The following is a 15052-nucleotide window of genomic DNA, read 5'->3' as shown; positions in this document are numbered from 1 at the left end:
CACATCTCAACTCAGCAGGATCCTAAAAATTAAATCATTTTGTACATATAGACTAACATTCATGTCTCATGTCATTAAATTAAGAGGATTATATTAAAACAATAAACTAAATTTGTATATAATCTGAAATAGCTTATTCCTCTTAACAAATATTTTAATTAAATGCTCTATTGATACAATATCAAAATTTAATGGAAACTTTAAAGAACTTGCAATCCCTTAGCTGACATTAAAATTTATTTTGTCTTAATTCTTTTCTGGATTGTTTTTGTACAAAAGAAATGCACTGTCTCCAGTGGAGTGCAGTTCACAGGTTAGACATTGTTAGCTGATGGTTTTGAAACAGACTTAGGGAGATACTATTCTGGATTTCTGCAGTGTGGTGTAACTCTTGGTAATGGAAAATTGTGATTAATTTGTGATTAAAATATTTTGAAGTTATAAAAATTGTAAGATGCATTCATACGATTTTTTTTTTTTAATGTTTATAATCAGAGTTACCATGTCTGGCAGAGAGTTGTCTCTGATCCAAAGCTGGGTGACTGTGAAAATATCACCATGTATTGTTCTTGGTGTTTCTTTTAATCTCTTTCTGTAGGTTAAAACTAGTCACTATTACATGCTATTAGAGTCTGGTCAAATGAAGGAATTTTTATTTCCTCAATTGCATGAAATATTTTAAATTTAATCTGCAGAGTATTTTGGTGTTAATGAGATAAAAAGCAATGAACACGTTTTTTACATAAACAGTTTAGAAACAGTATCTCAGAATCAAGGGAATGAACCACAAAATTGTTTAGGTTTGAAAACACATTTAAGATCGTCAAGTGCAACCATTAGCTTAAGACTGCTAAGTCAACCACTGAACCACATCCACGAGCACCACATCTGTTGAATAACTGCAGGGATGGTGACTCCACCACTGCCCTGGGCTGTCTGTTCCAGTGCTTGACAAACAATTTGGTAAAGAACTTGTTCCTAATATCCAATCTAAGCCCCCCTGGAGGAACTTGGCACCATTTCCTCTTGTCCTATTGCTTGTTATTTGGAGGAAGAAACCAACCCCAACAATACGTCTTTTCAGGTGCTTGTAGAGAGTGACAAGGTCTCCCCCAGCCTCCTCCAGGCTAAACACCCCCAGCTCCCTCAGCCAGTCCTCATCAGAAACATGCCCCAGACCCTTCCCCAGCTCCACTGCCCTTCTCTGGACATGTCCAGCCCCTCAGTATCTTTCTTGTAGTGAGGGGCCCAGAACTGAGCATGGGATTTGAGGTGTGACCTCAGCAGTGCTGAGTACAGGGGGACAATCCCTGGCCACACTGTTAATGACACAGACCAGAATGCCATTGGCCTTCTTGGCCACCTGGGCACAGCTGGCTCATGTTCAGCTGCTGTCAAATGGCTCCCCCAGGTCCTTTACCACCAGGCAGCTTTCCAGACAGTCTATCCCCATCCTGTTGTGCTGTGTGGGGTTGTTGTGACCCCAGTGCAGAACCTGGCACTGGGACTTGCTGAACAGCACAAGCAGGGGCAGCCTCCAGACATAAATAGGAAGATGAGGAAGGGAAAAGAAGGGCTTCCTTTTCTTCTTTTTAGTCTGTATGATATATTTTCATCCTTACAGTTGTATGGAATTGCAGTAACATGGTTTTTGGTGAGACTTGGGCTCCTTTGTACCAATGGACCAGATTTCCAGGATATTTAGGTAACTGATAAAGTTAGGTGTGCAGATCACTTGGAAAACTTATTTTTCTCCTTATTTTTCTAGATTAAAAAAAAAACCAACCCAGACAAACCTAAATTGTTTATGGACTATATTCATGATCTGTAGAGACTTTTTGAAAACAGTGTCTGGAAACAACACATAAGCAACAATCACTTCTGAAAAATGAGACCACTTTATTTTGTGTCAAATACTAGCATGCAATACATTTAGAATTAATAACATATATTAAATATCTGTATCAAAAGGTAAATATTTGGGTTGTTTGTTTGGGGTTTTATTTGTAGAATGAAGCTATGCTGTTTGTTGCCAAAAGTAAAATCTACTCTGAAGATTCCCACTGATAAACATTTACTTCAGCAGCTGGAATTATGTATAAGGAAACTTCTGTGTCAAGAGAAAGACAAAGATGTCCTGACTATTGTGAAAAGAGTAAGCATTTTTCTTTTTAAGCAGCATTTAATCATGGGTTTATGACTGAAAGTTAAGATGACTAAAGTTACACTTTTTGTTGATTGTCTCAGTGTAAGAACAGGAGATTAAAAAAAATCCATTTTCTCTTATGTAATTTTGAACAATTAAAAGATGTAGTATAGTACGTTCTGTGAAATTGAGGAGTGTTGATGTTTCCTTGGTTACTTATATTGCAGTTATTTTGTAGTGACTCAAATTCAGGATTTTGGCTCAATGACCATTTATGAAAAAATAGCAAATGACTAGAGAAAAATTGAATGTTGATTCTAGTAAAATTCATCAGGCCTGTGAGACAGAGATATATTGTTAGTCTATATATTTTACAATACACATACAAAGCATTTGCAAGATTTTAAAATGTTAAAAATGTGGTTTTAATGTGTATATTCAGAAAAGTACATCTTTAAGGAATGCCCATGCTTAGTCTCAAATTTAGAAACCATGAAGTGAAATAGCTCAAGTAGGTGGCTTCCTTACAGGGCCAGTCTGCAGGAGAGAGGCTGGGTAAACACCTGTGTGGAACCTTCTGAGTTATACAGATTCCTGAGTTACAGATTCCTATTTTCAGTCCTGGTTCCTAAGCCTGTGCTATAGCTATTCTTGCTGTGGTGCTTCCTTGAGGGTATTTTGATTTCCATGTAGATACTCTGTGAATCTATTCATTGTGAGTCTCAGCAGGGCTCTGAGAATACCCTCTGACACTTTTAAACTGCATTCGTGCAGTTTAAATAAAAAATAGGTTTAAATAAAAGCATAGGCTTCAAATACTTAGGAAGAAAAGACAATTTTTTGCTTCAAAGTGTGGCATACCATTGAGTAATAAAAAAAAAAAATTTTCTTTATAGACGGTGTTAGAATTGGACAGAATGGAGATCTCTGTAGATGCTGTAAGTACTTACTAACTTTAATACTTATCAACTACTCTTAGTTTCCATTTTCATGTAGTGACTTTTTTATTTTTATTGATTTTATTTTGAAGTTTCAGAAAAGATTTTATGAAAATGATTTATTGGATCAAGAAAAAGAGAGACAAGAACATCTCTTTTTGGAAATGATATATTTTATCAGTACACTCATTATTTTAAATAGTTTGTAGGTACATATTAGTGAGGCAATAATTTTAAGGTAGGGGAAATACATGTTTTAGAGAGACCTGATAGGTTCATAATCTGTGTGGTTTCATTTTACACTTTATAATAAAGTCCCTCAAAGTAACATGTAACATTTTTTTCTTTACTACCTAAATTTTTCTATAGCAATTAGAAAGGTAAACTTGAGTTTCTTGATAAATACTATATATAACATGGTGAACTGATCAATGAAACACCCCAGAATTCACATACAGCTAGGGAAAGAAACTAATCTCATAACTTCTTTTGTCCCAAGGAGCTGGAGAATGCTCTCTGTTACAGGCTTTCCTATTAGCCAGAAAAAAGAGAAAAGCAAAAGGAGCAGTAGGCACTTCAGCACAACAGCTTGTATCTTCACTGCATCTCCACAAAGGCCAGGTTAGACCACTGCAGTCCTCCCTTCTGCTGCCTCTCTCCAGCCTGAGATGGGAGAAGCTGAGCAGCTGATAGGATTCAGAAGATCCTAACATTGTTAACATGGTTCCTCTGACTTGTAGTAAATGAACTTCTTTGTAATGATCTGGAAGAGATTCAAGAGTATCCCAAAAATGTCATTATTTCCTATATTTGTGGTCCACTTTGATGTCCATAGCTCTTGCAGGTCAGTATGAGCAAATGCACCTGACCCACAAACTTACTGCCTCTTCCCATTGTCTCAAGCTCAGCTTTGCTCTCAGAACCTGCATCACACACTCAAATCTTGAACTTAGCTCTAGCAGTCTTCAGGTAGACACAGTTAATGCTTTTATTCTGAAAGCATTTGCCTTGTGCAAAATAGCCTCAGTGTGCTCTGTGTTACTGTGTGATGGCATCAATTTTTACCCCATTTCTACAGCTATACCTTAGAAAAGCACCTGAGTTTTTATGATATAAGGCACTGATATGTGCAACCCTTCTGTATCACAAAGGCCTCATTAAGCATTGTCTGTGAGAGGCATGCTTTTGGGGAACCTGAGAATTGACACAGTGAATGGTGACATGTTGCTGACCCAAACAGGTGAAGAGCCATTCAGCCCACTTAAATGTATCTGGCTGATAAAGATTTTAATACTGAATATGTTAGTAGGTTTCCTTAATTATAGTAGCTGACTTGGTAGAAACTATTTTCCAGCAACCCTGACCTGAATTAATTACTTCTTTCTTTTCTTGATTGGGTAGTAATTAGAACTACATGAAAAAATAGATTAGAGCAATTATGGTTCACTGAACAATTTTTATTATGAAAATGGTATAGAAAATAAGCTAATATTGTATAGTTTTTTGAAGTTGGAGTGGTATCTATTCACCAAATGGAATATACCTTTAGGCTGGGTAGTGTTACAGAAGGGCAGATAAGTTCCATGTAACTGAACAATTTTACATAGTTGATTTTTTTTCATAAAGCTATATCAACTGTAGATGTTAATTTTAGATCTTTATAAAATGTGAATATATGTGGCACACCTTAAAATTTAAGAAAAGCATTTTCATTTAATTGTATGAAATAGAAGTGTTGCCTATTCTATTTTCAGAGTGTCTGTGTTACAGAAAATTTTTACATAGCCAGCTGCCAATGTCTGTATCTTTTTTGAATATAAAAACCCCCCAAAGCCAGGCATAATTTTAGTTATAAGTTATAGATGTGAACTTCAACTCTGAGCCTTCTTCAGACTGTGGTTTCTAAATGAGATTTCTTTCTGTACTGATTTCTTTCTGTACTACTTAACTGGTTCTCTGGATATTCATCAGGTATTGTACTACTAACAGGAGAGAGTAGAAGTGAACTGTTATTTGGAAACACAATTTATTTACTTTTACCTGAGTAACAGCTAAGAAAATTATTCATTCTTTTAGGAACAATTAGAAAAAGAGAAGCAGAAAAATGAAGGAAGATCTACAAATATTAATGATAAAGTGTTTGAAAAGAAGCGTAAGTTTCTTTATTTGTGTACACATTTATTCATGGTTAACTCTTCTACAAAGGTGGTAGACAAGGAGCAGGATACACTATACAATAAATAGAGATTCAGAAATTGGAAATAAAAATTGTTTCCATAAATTTCTGAAGTTATTTATCTATAATATATTATATATGGGGTTTTTTTTGCTTTATTAGTAAAATACATTACAGTTTTAGTTCTCTGTTATTTTTCATTTTGGATTATAGTGCAAGTACTTTTCTGTGGTATTTCTGAAGTGCTAGTAGCTCTGGATTAGATATTATTACTCTGTGATATGTCCTCTCTTTTCTATAAATATAAGTTTTAAGAGGGAAGGGATTATACTGGACTTTTTTTTTGTAGGTAGAGACAGTAAAACATCATCAGTGCTGGCAAAAAGTATCAATCTCTCTATTTCTGGAAGCTCTTCTGGTACATCAGCAGGTAAGAACAGTTCAAAAACTCACCTGGAATCCTTTGATCTCACATCATCAGGTTAAACCCCAGCTGTTGACATCTGTGGATCCAAATTTCACCTACTGCACAGAGGAAAGGATTCTTTTCCTAGAACTTAATGTATATTCTATGGTTTTAGTTTTATTTTACTCTGTAGTACATAAATAATGGGCTAAGGTTTATTTTTTTTGTTGAAGTATTTAAATCATCTTGTTCATTTACCATAGAGTGACAGAAAAATATATTTTAAAGTGTTCTTAATTGTTGAAGAAATGAAATATTCATATTTAAAAATGTTCTTTATCATTTTAGGCAAAGAAGAAAAAAAATCCAAGCTGGTTCGAAGCCAATCTTTCAGTACTCAAGTACTGCATCCAAAATACAGCAACATAGACAAGTGTCCTAAGTATCTTTATAATCTTCATTGCTTACCTCATGGGCAAATGTTTGCTAATAGACAGCTCTTATGAAATTAATGCTAGTGGATCTCAGAAAGTAGTGATGTGCTCACTCAGTTGTGACTTATATCTGCAGCTCGCTGTTTAATTGATTAACTGAGGGAAGAAATACCGTCTAAGGCGTGCTGAAGCCTAGAAATGGTTACGAATTCCTTTTAAGTTAATATATGTCACCTTTTATCATATATTAAAAATACTTTTCTATATGAATTGCTAAATCTAACTTCACACATTTCTTAAAGACATTTCAGCATAACTATCTCATTTAATTTTTTAATATAAAACTCAGGAATAACTTCCCATACTATTAAATGGCATGATGATATAATTGAGAGGAACACTTGGAAATAACCAACTTGGTTTTTTTTTGTTTGGTTTTCTTAAAGTAAAAGTTCTGCTACAGGATATACATCTTCAGTATCAGGAATGGGAAAGAGTTGTATGTTATCCTTTTGTGGTAAGTAGATCACTGTAATGTATTTAATTCAGGGGTTTTTTGTGGGTGTTGAATATATGGGCCGAATTAGACAGGCCTACTCTAAGATGTCATTCTCCTAAAGAACGCAGAATAATAGATACCCAATATGCTTGGCCATTTAAGTGCTAGTCTAGTAAGTGTATTTTTCAGATTCTTTTTTTTCCTATACATTTGTTTTAATTTACATATAAATATAGTCAAAATAAACTGAGTTTGTCATGCCCCAGTTGGAATTTCAGATACCATAAAAAGGTTAGGTTTGCAGTTTTCCCCTGCCTATTTGATATGAGGAGAATGAATATTATGTAAAACTTCTACTGAATTAAGAGAGAAAAACTACTGTTTGCAGTTCTGCCCACTAAATTTTAAAGGGTTTGGATATTAAAGATGAGACTGAGATGAATGGCTTCCTAGAGAAACCTGTTTTTCCATTCACTACCAATAGGCACTAGTCAATTCAATTACATTAAATACCTAAACTTTAGGCAGCTGAAGATTGGTGCAAGAAATGACACTCTTTACATGCATTTAGTGTATTAATATTTTCTTTGAAAACGTATTCCAGTTATTTAGTGAGACTTTTTCATAAAAATACTTGAAGAAATGTTAAGTAGAAACCATTCCATTAAAATTCTGGATTACTGCCATTGGAAATATGCCGCTATTGCCACAGGAAAAACAGCTCATTCTGTTTACTTTCTGTGTACTGTTTTCAACCAGAATTCTTTCTCTAAGCTGCACCTCTGTGTTTCAGATGATTCATTCCGGACTCATTCTGCTGGTAATAGTGGGAATGCTCCCTTCCCTTCTAGTTCTCGCAATTTATTTAACTCAGCTGACCAAAAGAACAATGGAAACAAGGAAAGTCAGTCCCGAAAGATGAGCATGTAAGTTGTTTGACAAGATGTGAAATGGAGCCTTAGGGGTAACATTTTCAAAAGGAGCTCAAAAGAGCCATGTAAAATTAGGCCTGTATTTATTATACTTCTGCACACAGATTTTGAAATACTAAAATAGCAGGGTAGAAATGTGATGTGTGCAATTATAAGTGTTTCTAAGATGGCATTACCTTCTAATTAGTCTTTCACATTGTTTCTCCTGCACATATTTGCATTCAGCTGGTACATAATTGAGAGGGTAGAATGGGACAAAGTGAAGGTTAGTGCCTTTGATATGTAATAACTACAGTCACAGTGATTTAGCTGCCTGTAGTTGGAGAAATAGAATAAAATTATTTTTAGACTACTTAGTTTTTAATTTTCTTTTTTTTTGTGGACTTATATATGTTTATGTAACATTATGTAACAATTCCATGATGAGTCTTGAGGCTTAGGATGAACAGGTAGTGCTACTTGTTATTAATGCTGCCTTCTTTGCCTTACCATAGCCATTTAGACAAACCAAAGATTCCATTTTAGGCATCTTCCTCAGGCTGCTTTCCATTAAACATCAGCCTATGCTGTTCAGCATTTTACAAGAACAAAATCAAAGATGTATTTTTTGCTCCTGTGCTAAAACTGTAAGTCATAGAAAATCACTGTGACATATATTCACCCAAATCTCTGTAGACTGTAGCAACAAATTCCCTGCAGATTCCTTTTACACTATAACTAAATTACTGTCATTGGACTAGCTGTAATTTTGTGGGCTCAAACTGAGACTTTTCTTTGCTAGCAGAGATTTGCATTTTTAGCCAAGGCAGAATGGAGAAAGGGATGGAGCCAGCTACAGCAAGAAAGGGAGTCTGGGAAAGAAGACTTCAATGTACCAGAAACTACAACTGGAAGCTAGGATAGGAAAAAGGAAACATCTTATGCTGATTGGCCAGATATAAAGAGGAAACAATAGTGATGGTCTGTTTTGGTGAATATATATGTATGAACATATTTTTCCACTTCTGTATTTTCAGTTTCCTTTAAAAAACAAACCAAAAAAATCTCCCCAGGTTTATTCAGGATATTAAGTTAATAAAATTACTAAATTGTAAAATAAAACACTCAAAAGTTTAACAAACAAAAAAAAAAATTCTCAGGACAGTATTCATTTAGCTCTTTGTGTACTTGATTTTTTTTTTTGCTGGAATTCTACCATCTTCACTGTACAAGATAAATTGCTTTCTAGAATGAATTCAAGCTTGCATAGTGACCTATAGTTTTAAAACTGCTTTTATTTTCTAGAGAAGGTTGGAAGGTAAGTTGTTTATGCAGATGGACTTTGTGTTAAGTGGTTTCACAGGAAAAGTACTTTAAGGTGCCAAATTACTTTGCCCTCTGTCCCTGTCTTTGCCAGTGTCTGATGGTTTCTCTTAATACTACCCACAGTACTTCAGACTTTTTATAGGTGATCATTAGGGGGTCACTTATTTCAAAGTGCACCATTTCAAAGTCAGCAGTTAGATTAGTAGACATGCTGACATTTTCAGCCATCTATAAAGTAAATGGAGCATTTATCTTGAGAACATAAAATGTCACGGAGTGCTACGTGGTTTCAGAAATTAGGTGTGCTCAAAACCTCATTTTCTTTCACCCTAATCACTGCCTCTTTTCCTTGCTTTAAAACCAGAAAATTAGTTCAAATGTTGTAAATATTTTAGCAATCTGTAGAAATTCCAATTATTTGCTGTCCCACAAGGATTTGGGGAAAATGAATGGATTAATATTCATGAAGCAGTGAAGTGCAAAGGTTAGTTAGACATATTTTTTATATCACATGAAACTTTTCCGAATTTCAAAGGTTTTTCTATCTTTCATTTAAAATAAAACTGATATCTTTTGTTTAAATACAGAAGGACAGGAAAAGGCTCACACAGAGCAGTTTGCACTTTTGTCTTCAGGCAGGAGAGTGGAATGTAAGAAACACAGCTTCAAGTCTCTGTGTACCATTCCCAAATGAATACCTTAAGAGCAGAGTGTTTGAAAGTTGGTATCTGAGCTCAAACACAGTGATCTGGATGCTTTGGTTCAAAAAGCCCCTGAACTGCATAGGTTCAGAAGCTAAAGAGGATGTACCAGGGGAAGAAAAACAGTTTTGGGGAAAGAAGAGGAAGCTCAGGATCTCCTGTTTTTAGTTCTGAATAAGAGTTTTAGTGTTCTGTGTTCTTATTGGAAAAAACATCTCTCAAGTTGGTCTAATGTCTGCTGTGCTGTAGATTCAGCTTCTCTTTTGTAAATTGATCCAATACTTAACTGTTTTCATTTTAAAATGAAGCAGCTTTATAAGGAGATACTCAGAGATACAGATACAGGAATGTTTGGTGGTAAATGCATTCAATCACAGATATGTTCAGCTGTACTTTTTGTCTTTCTTTTACTCAGGGAGTCACGCCTGGTGCTAAATATATGCACACTCAAAAAAACCCGAACAACAAAACAACAAATTTTCTGAGTTGAATGATGGAAAAAATTGATATGCAAATATACAAACAGCTGACAGAGATCACTCAGAGAGAATAATTTGACAATTGTGCAGTGAGAGGTACAATTGAATAGAAGCTCATCAGTGAGCATCACCTTTGGTGGACTGACTAAGGTAGAAAACTCACTAAGGTGATAAAATAATAGTTGGGTATTTTTTAGACTGTATCATCATGCAGATTTACGTAGTGCTGGTTAAAATTTGCACTGACCATCTCAACTCTGGCAAAACCTAACTTTTAGTTTGCTGACTCTGCGACTTAATTAAGGTAACTTCTAATACATTTCTTTTTCTAAATAAATATGTGGGCAGTAACACAAAAATTAAAGTATAAGCAAACAAAATTTATGATTTTTAGTTTGAAGTGATGTATGTTTGGAAAAAATATTGTTTAATTGCTTAAGCCTAATATTTTCCATAAAATTACTCTAGAGAATATTGGGAAATGTTCACTTTTGACAATATAGTGCAGTTTGCAGGGATGAAGAATTTCTGATTTCATATATGATAGTGCTCCAGGAATTTTTCAAAACTCAGAGTTACTTGGATGGAGAACTGAAGTCTTTTCTTGCCACACTTACGCATCCATACATTCAGTTTGAACTAATTCATAAGTGTGTGAAAATTAAAGTTTTATCTCTTTTGAAAATAACATAGATGCAAGAAAAAAAAAAGTTAGTAAATCATGATCCAGTGCTCACAAGCAGGTGACAGGGCAATATTGTTTTAGTGTTGGGGTCAGTGCTATATCTTAGGTAATACTTAGGCCACAGAAAATGCCAGAATTACGCTAAAACAGCACCTATATAACTTAATGAGGGCATCACAAAGGAGATGACTTTAAATACCTGATGGAGTAGGAAAGAATCAGAAAGAGCACTTTGTCCCACAAGAGATCTTTCTTAATAGGCAGAGCAGAGTAGTTTTTCTGACTTCCTGTTGAAGAGTTGCCAGTTAGATCATGAATCATCCTAGTGCAGGCATTGGCATAAATCATAAACACTGTGTTGTATCAATCAGTCTGATCTTGTATCATTATGCTACGTAGCTTCATTATATTATTTTGAATGTTTTCAGTTTTATGAGATTAATTTTGATATAAGATGTTTTGCTTCAGTTTATATTGCTGTAATATGGTTGCAAATGTTCAACATGCAGTTGTTTAAAGCTGTTTAGAAACTTTATAGATAGCATTTAAGTATTTTGCATCTTGCCTATAGACATAGAGACATTGGCTGATTTTATTTCACTTTGAATCAAAACCTTCTTCAAGGATGTGTGGTACAGGTTTTCCATCTATTAAAAAGAGGGAGTAGATTTATTGTTACATAAAAAATAACTAATTTATTATTATAAAATTAATTTTTATGCAACAATAAATCTAAAGAAATACCAGTATTTTATAAGATGTCCACAGCTGACCTATAAGACCTCCCGTTTGGTGCGTGACCATGATGTACCAGTTACATGTTTAAGATAAGTATCTTAAAGTAATGTCTTTCATCCAGTCATATAATTGCTTAGAAAATTAAGCACAAGATGAAATAGTTCTGCCGCTGATCTTCTCTGATCTTTGAGTTAGTTACTTACAGCTTTTAATCATGTTTTCATCATGACATTGAAGATGCTGGAAGTTCCAAGTTCCAGTGGGACTGGCATGTGTATGGTGTCCCATTTCTATGATGAAGCCAGTAGGTATCCTGACACTGATACAGTATCATATAATATATGCTTTAAAACAGTGAAGCAGAACAATATATTGTGTTATTTGTAAATGATGCTGTAAAACATTGATGCAAATCAGTATTTTCAAGAGTTCTAATATGCCCCATTCTTTGAAATATTTCTGACTCATATAAATAGTTGTTAATTGAAACAGCTACAGCTCTTTGAAACTGAAAAACAGTATGTCTGAAGATTAAAAAATTAAGGCATGAAAAATCCAGAAATTACCCAAATGACCTTGTGGTCAACAGAGCACCTAAAAATCACAGTGTAATGTGCCAGACTTTTGGCACTTTTTATAGCCCTAGGTAGATGCTTGTACCACCTTAATCACCTCATGCAGATGGATCTCTACAAGACCTTCTGTAAACAACTTCATGGAGAACTTCACCCTTCCTGAGAAGAATGCCCTCAGAATATGTCCATTTTTCTTTTTCAGTGGGTGCAATAGAGCAGCTTGTAATTTTTGAAGTACAGCAGCTAAGGGTTATGTTAAAATGTTGTGCACAATAGCAGTTTATATGTTATGTAATTTGATAATATAGTAACAATGTATTATGTGTGTTTCTTCTTTTGTATGAAGAAAAAACAGAAAATCAAACTCCTAGATCATCTGGCAGAGAAATGAGGGAACCAGAGACTGGAGGAAGCAACACTCTGGTGGGATAAGGTGGGAGCAGCAGATGGGACTCTCTAATGCCTGGACTGAATAAAATGCATCCTGCAATGTTAAAAATTTAAAATAAATATTTTAAATAAAATTTTAAGCTGTAAAATATGTTCTGATAAATGATGTAATGGTTGCAGAATTCTAACATTGTAGTGAAATGATATGAAATATATCTTCAGCTAGTGCTCTTAACTGCTGCAGCTAAGGAGAAGATTTTGTTTTCTTCAGTTATGCCTTTGTAGCTTGAAGTCTTGGATTTAGAATGCGCATTCCCATTATTTAATTGGCTTATTTACAATCTTAGCAACTCTTAGCTCCAATATTTTAAGCAAGAAATAGAAGGAATTGTTATGAATATGAAAAGATAATTCCACATTTTAAGGAATCTGCAAACCTAATTTAAGACCAAAGTCCAGAACTATTCATCAGTCTATATAAAAACAGACTTTTGAAGCATTGTGCTGTGAATTTGGAATTAATGTTTTTACAAGTACTAGGTTCATAAAAATTCTGTGAACGTTTCAAAGCAATCTAAAAGAAAATGTCTCCAGATGATGTAAAAAAAAGTTTTATTTCGTAAGCTTTGTTGTATAAAGACTTGTTTTAATTTTAGTATTTCAAATTGTATTTTCACTTTAATAATTTGTAATAATGAATCTAGTTTTTAATCAGCTGCTCTGGCAAGCTGTCATGGTTCAGTGATGTCATCTGCATTTGTTTGTATTAATGCTAATGTTTCTATCAAAATTTATGTGGAAAAACATGCAATCATATTTTGAAAAGTTCTATTTATGCCAATACTTGGAGAGAGATATTATGAAGCTATTGTCAGCTTCTCTTTCAGAATGGAGGCACCATAAATATATTGATATCAGAAATATATGGTTTTTAAAATTTACTGATGTATGACAAAGATGATCTGGTCTGTGTATGCATATGTGTGTGTGGTTACTTTTTATAATGTAAAAACATGAATGATGATTTACTCAAAATAAAACCTAGGACAATGCTGTACATGCATGTTCTTGAAAAAAATTCTCAGGGCATCTTTATAATTAAAATAATTAAAAGGACTTACCTATGGAGGGTATTTATTTATAATAATGCTGGATGTGTGCTGTCTTGTGTGAAGTACATAATGTTTCTTTGGATTAAGCACTGTCTGAATTCTTAAGCTTCCTACACTACAGTTGGATTTAGCTGTATTCTCCATCCTGTCACAGGCATTGTTTGGGTTCTGTGGAAATACTTAATTTTTCAGTTTTTTTCTGCAGCCTGGCAGAGGATCTTGTAAATCATGAATTTCTTTAAAAGCTTCTATGAGTTTTATGATGTTTAACATTCAATATTGATATAGGTGTACAGATGACCTGGGCTGGCTCCTCCTGGGTTCTGCTTTTGGTTCATTGATGCAAAGAGATACTCCCAGTTCCCCAGGCACAGCTGACTCAAGTGCCAGCTGCTCACCCACAGGACAGGAGGCTGCTCAGTCTGCTCTCAGTCTGACCTTTGGCAGGGACCAAACTCAGATCATCAGTAGACAGCTGTAGAACAAGACTCAAAACTGTGTTTGCCCTTTTGATGCCTTTACTAGAGCAGTGCAGAGCAGCCAGTAAGTTCGGAAATTAGAACTTCTTTCTCCCCTTTATTATCATGTAATGAGTTCTGTATGCAGTCTGTCTTTTGATCCTTCTTGGCTGTCACTGTCTGTCATTTTAAACTGATTAATTTATTTAATGCTGATCACACGTGCTCTACTCAATAGCCCAAAATTTCTTCAATGTAATCTTTAAATGGTCTCTTCTGACATTTTTTGGACTGGGCATTTTCCTTGTACAATACCTCTGGTGTCTTGTGCATACTTTCATCAGTCCTTTGCACTACAGACCTCCATCCAAGCAGTCTTCTTAGGGGCCACTCCTGGGTTAGTTCTGTTAAACAGCACCAATTGAAGGGGTTCACCATTTGAACCCTTCAGAGAACTGTTTATACTTGCTGGTCAGCTGTAGCTCTGGAATAACAGCTGAAGGTCAACTGTGCAGTGGAATTTGTTGGTTTCATATACACCAGTGGCAGGAAGGAGTGATTCTAGGTACACTTGGAATCCAGTCTGGAGTTAGTTTACATGTACCTTCATAGTCTATTCAGGTAGCAGAGCCTGTGTCCTAGGTCCTTTTGTGAGTGGTTTACATCAGTGTTGAGGGCAGACACCAAATGGTAACTGATGTGATTTTTAGAGATTGACTAGCTTTGTCCTATAATGAATGCATCTTTTGTATCTTCTCTAGCAGATGTATCTATGTGTGCTTATCGATAAACACCTGTGAAGTTCCCTGCCAAATGATTTGGAAAAGTCTTCTGCTCCTTTTTGGGCAATTATTTTGTGAAGGTTGTACAAGCAAGCAGAATAATGCTGAGATCTGTTACTTTCATAAACCTGGAAGTAGCTTTTTGCATTGTTTTGTACTTCATGCATAGGATTCTGCTGACTAAAACCTATTGAATCTTAAGATCTTGTCATTCTGTTGGAAGCACTGCTCTACTTGAAAAAAGGAAATTGTGTTTTGGTAATGGAAATATTTTTCTGAAACATCTTGGCAACACC

At 34.9% G+C, this 15052-nt stretch overlaps 1 protein-coding gene across 2 annotated transcripts in view; it reads left to right on the top strand.

Annotated features, from left to right (window-relative positions):
* Positions 1-13520, top strand: part of PPP4R4 (protein phosphatase 4 regulatory subunit 4) — a 61117-nt gene extending 47597 nt beyond the window's left edge. For both annotated transcript variants that reach the window (XM_033062881.2, XM_033062882.2), the window contains 8 exons: positions 2011-2155; positions 3043-3084; positions 5161-5236; positions 5610-5690; positions 6015-6108; positions 6547-6617; positions 7393-7525; positions 12361-13520. In XM_033062881.2, coding sequence (XP_032918772.1) covers positions 2011-2155; positions 3043-3084; positions 5161-5236; positions 5610-5690; positions 6015-6108; positions 6547-6617; positions 7393-7525; positions 12361-12385 — 667 coding nt within the window. In that variant the 3' untranslated portion in view covers positions 12386-13520. The remainder of the gene's footprint in view (positions 1-2010; positions 2156-3042; positions 3085-5160; positions 5237-5609; positions 5691-6014; positions 6109-6546; positions 6618-7392; positions 7526-12360) is intronic.
* Positions 13521-15052: the final 1532 nt, after the last annotated feature.

Source organism: Catharus ustulatus, chromosome 6, assembly GCF_009819885.2.
Source record: "Catharus ustulatus isolate bCatUst1 chromosome 6, bCatUst1.pri.v2, whole genome shotgun sequence".
Lineage (NCBI taxonomy): Eukaryota > Metazoa > Chordata > Aves > Passeriformes > Turdidae > Catharus > Catharus ustulatus.
Note: the sequence above shows the minus strand (reverse complement) of the source record. Positions and strands in the feature narration are given on the sequence as shown.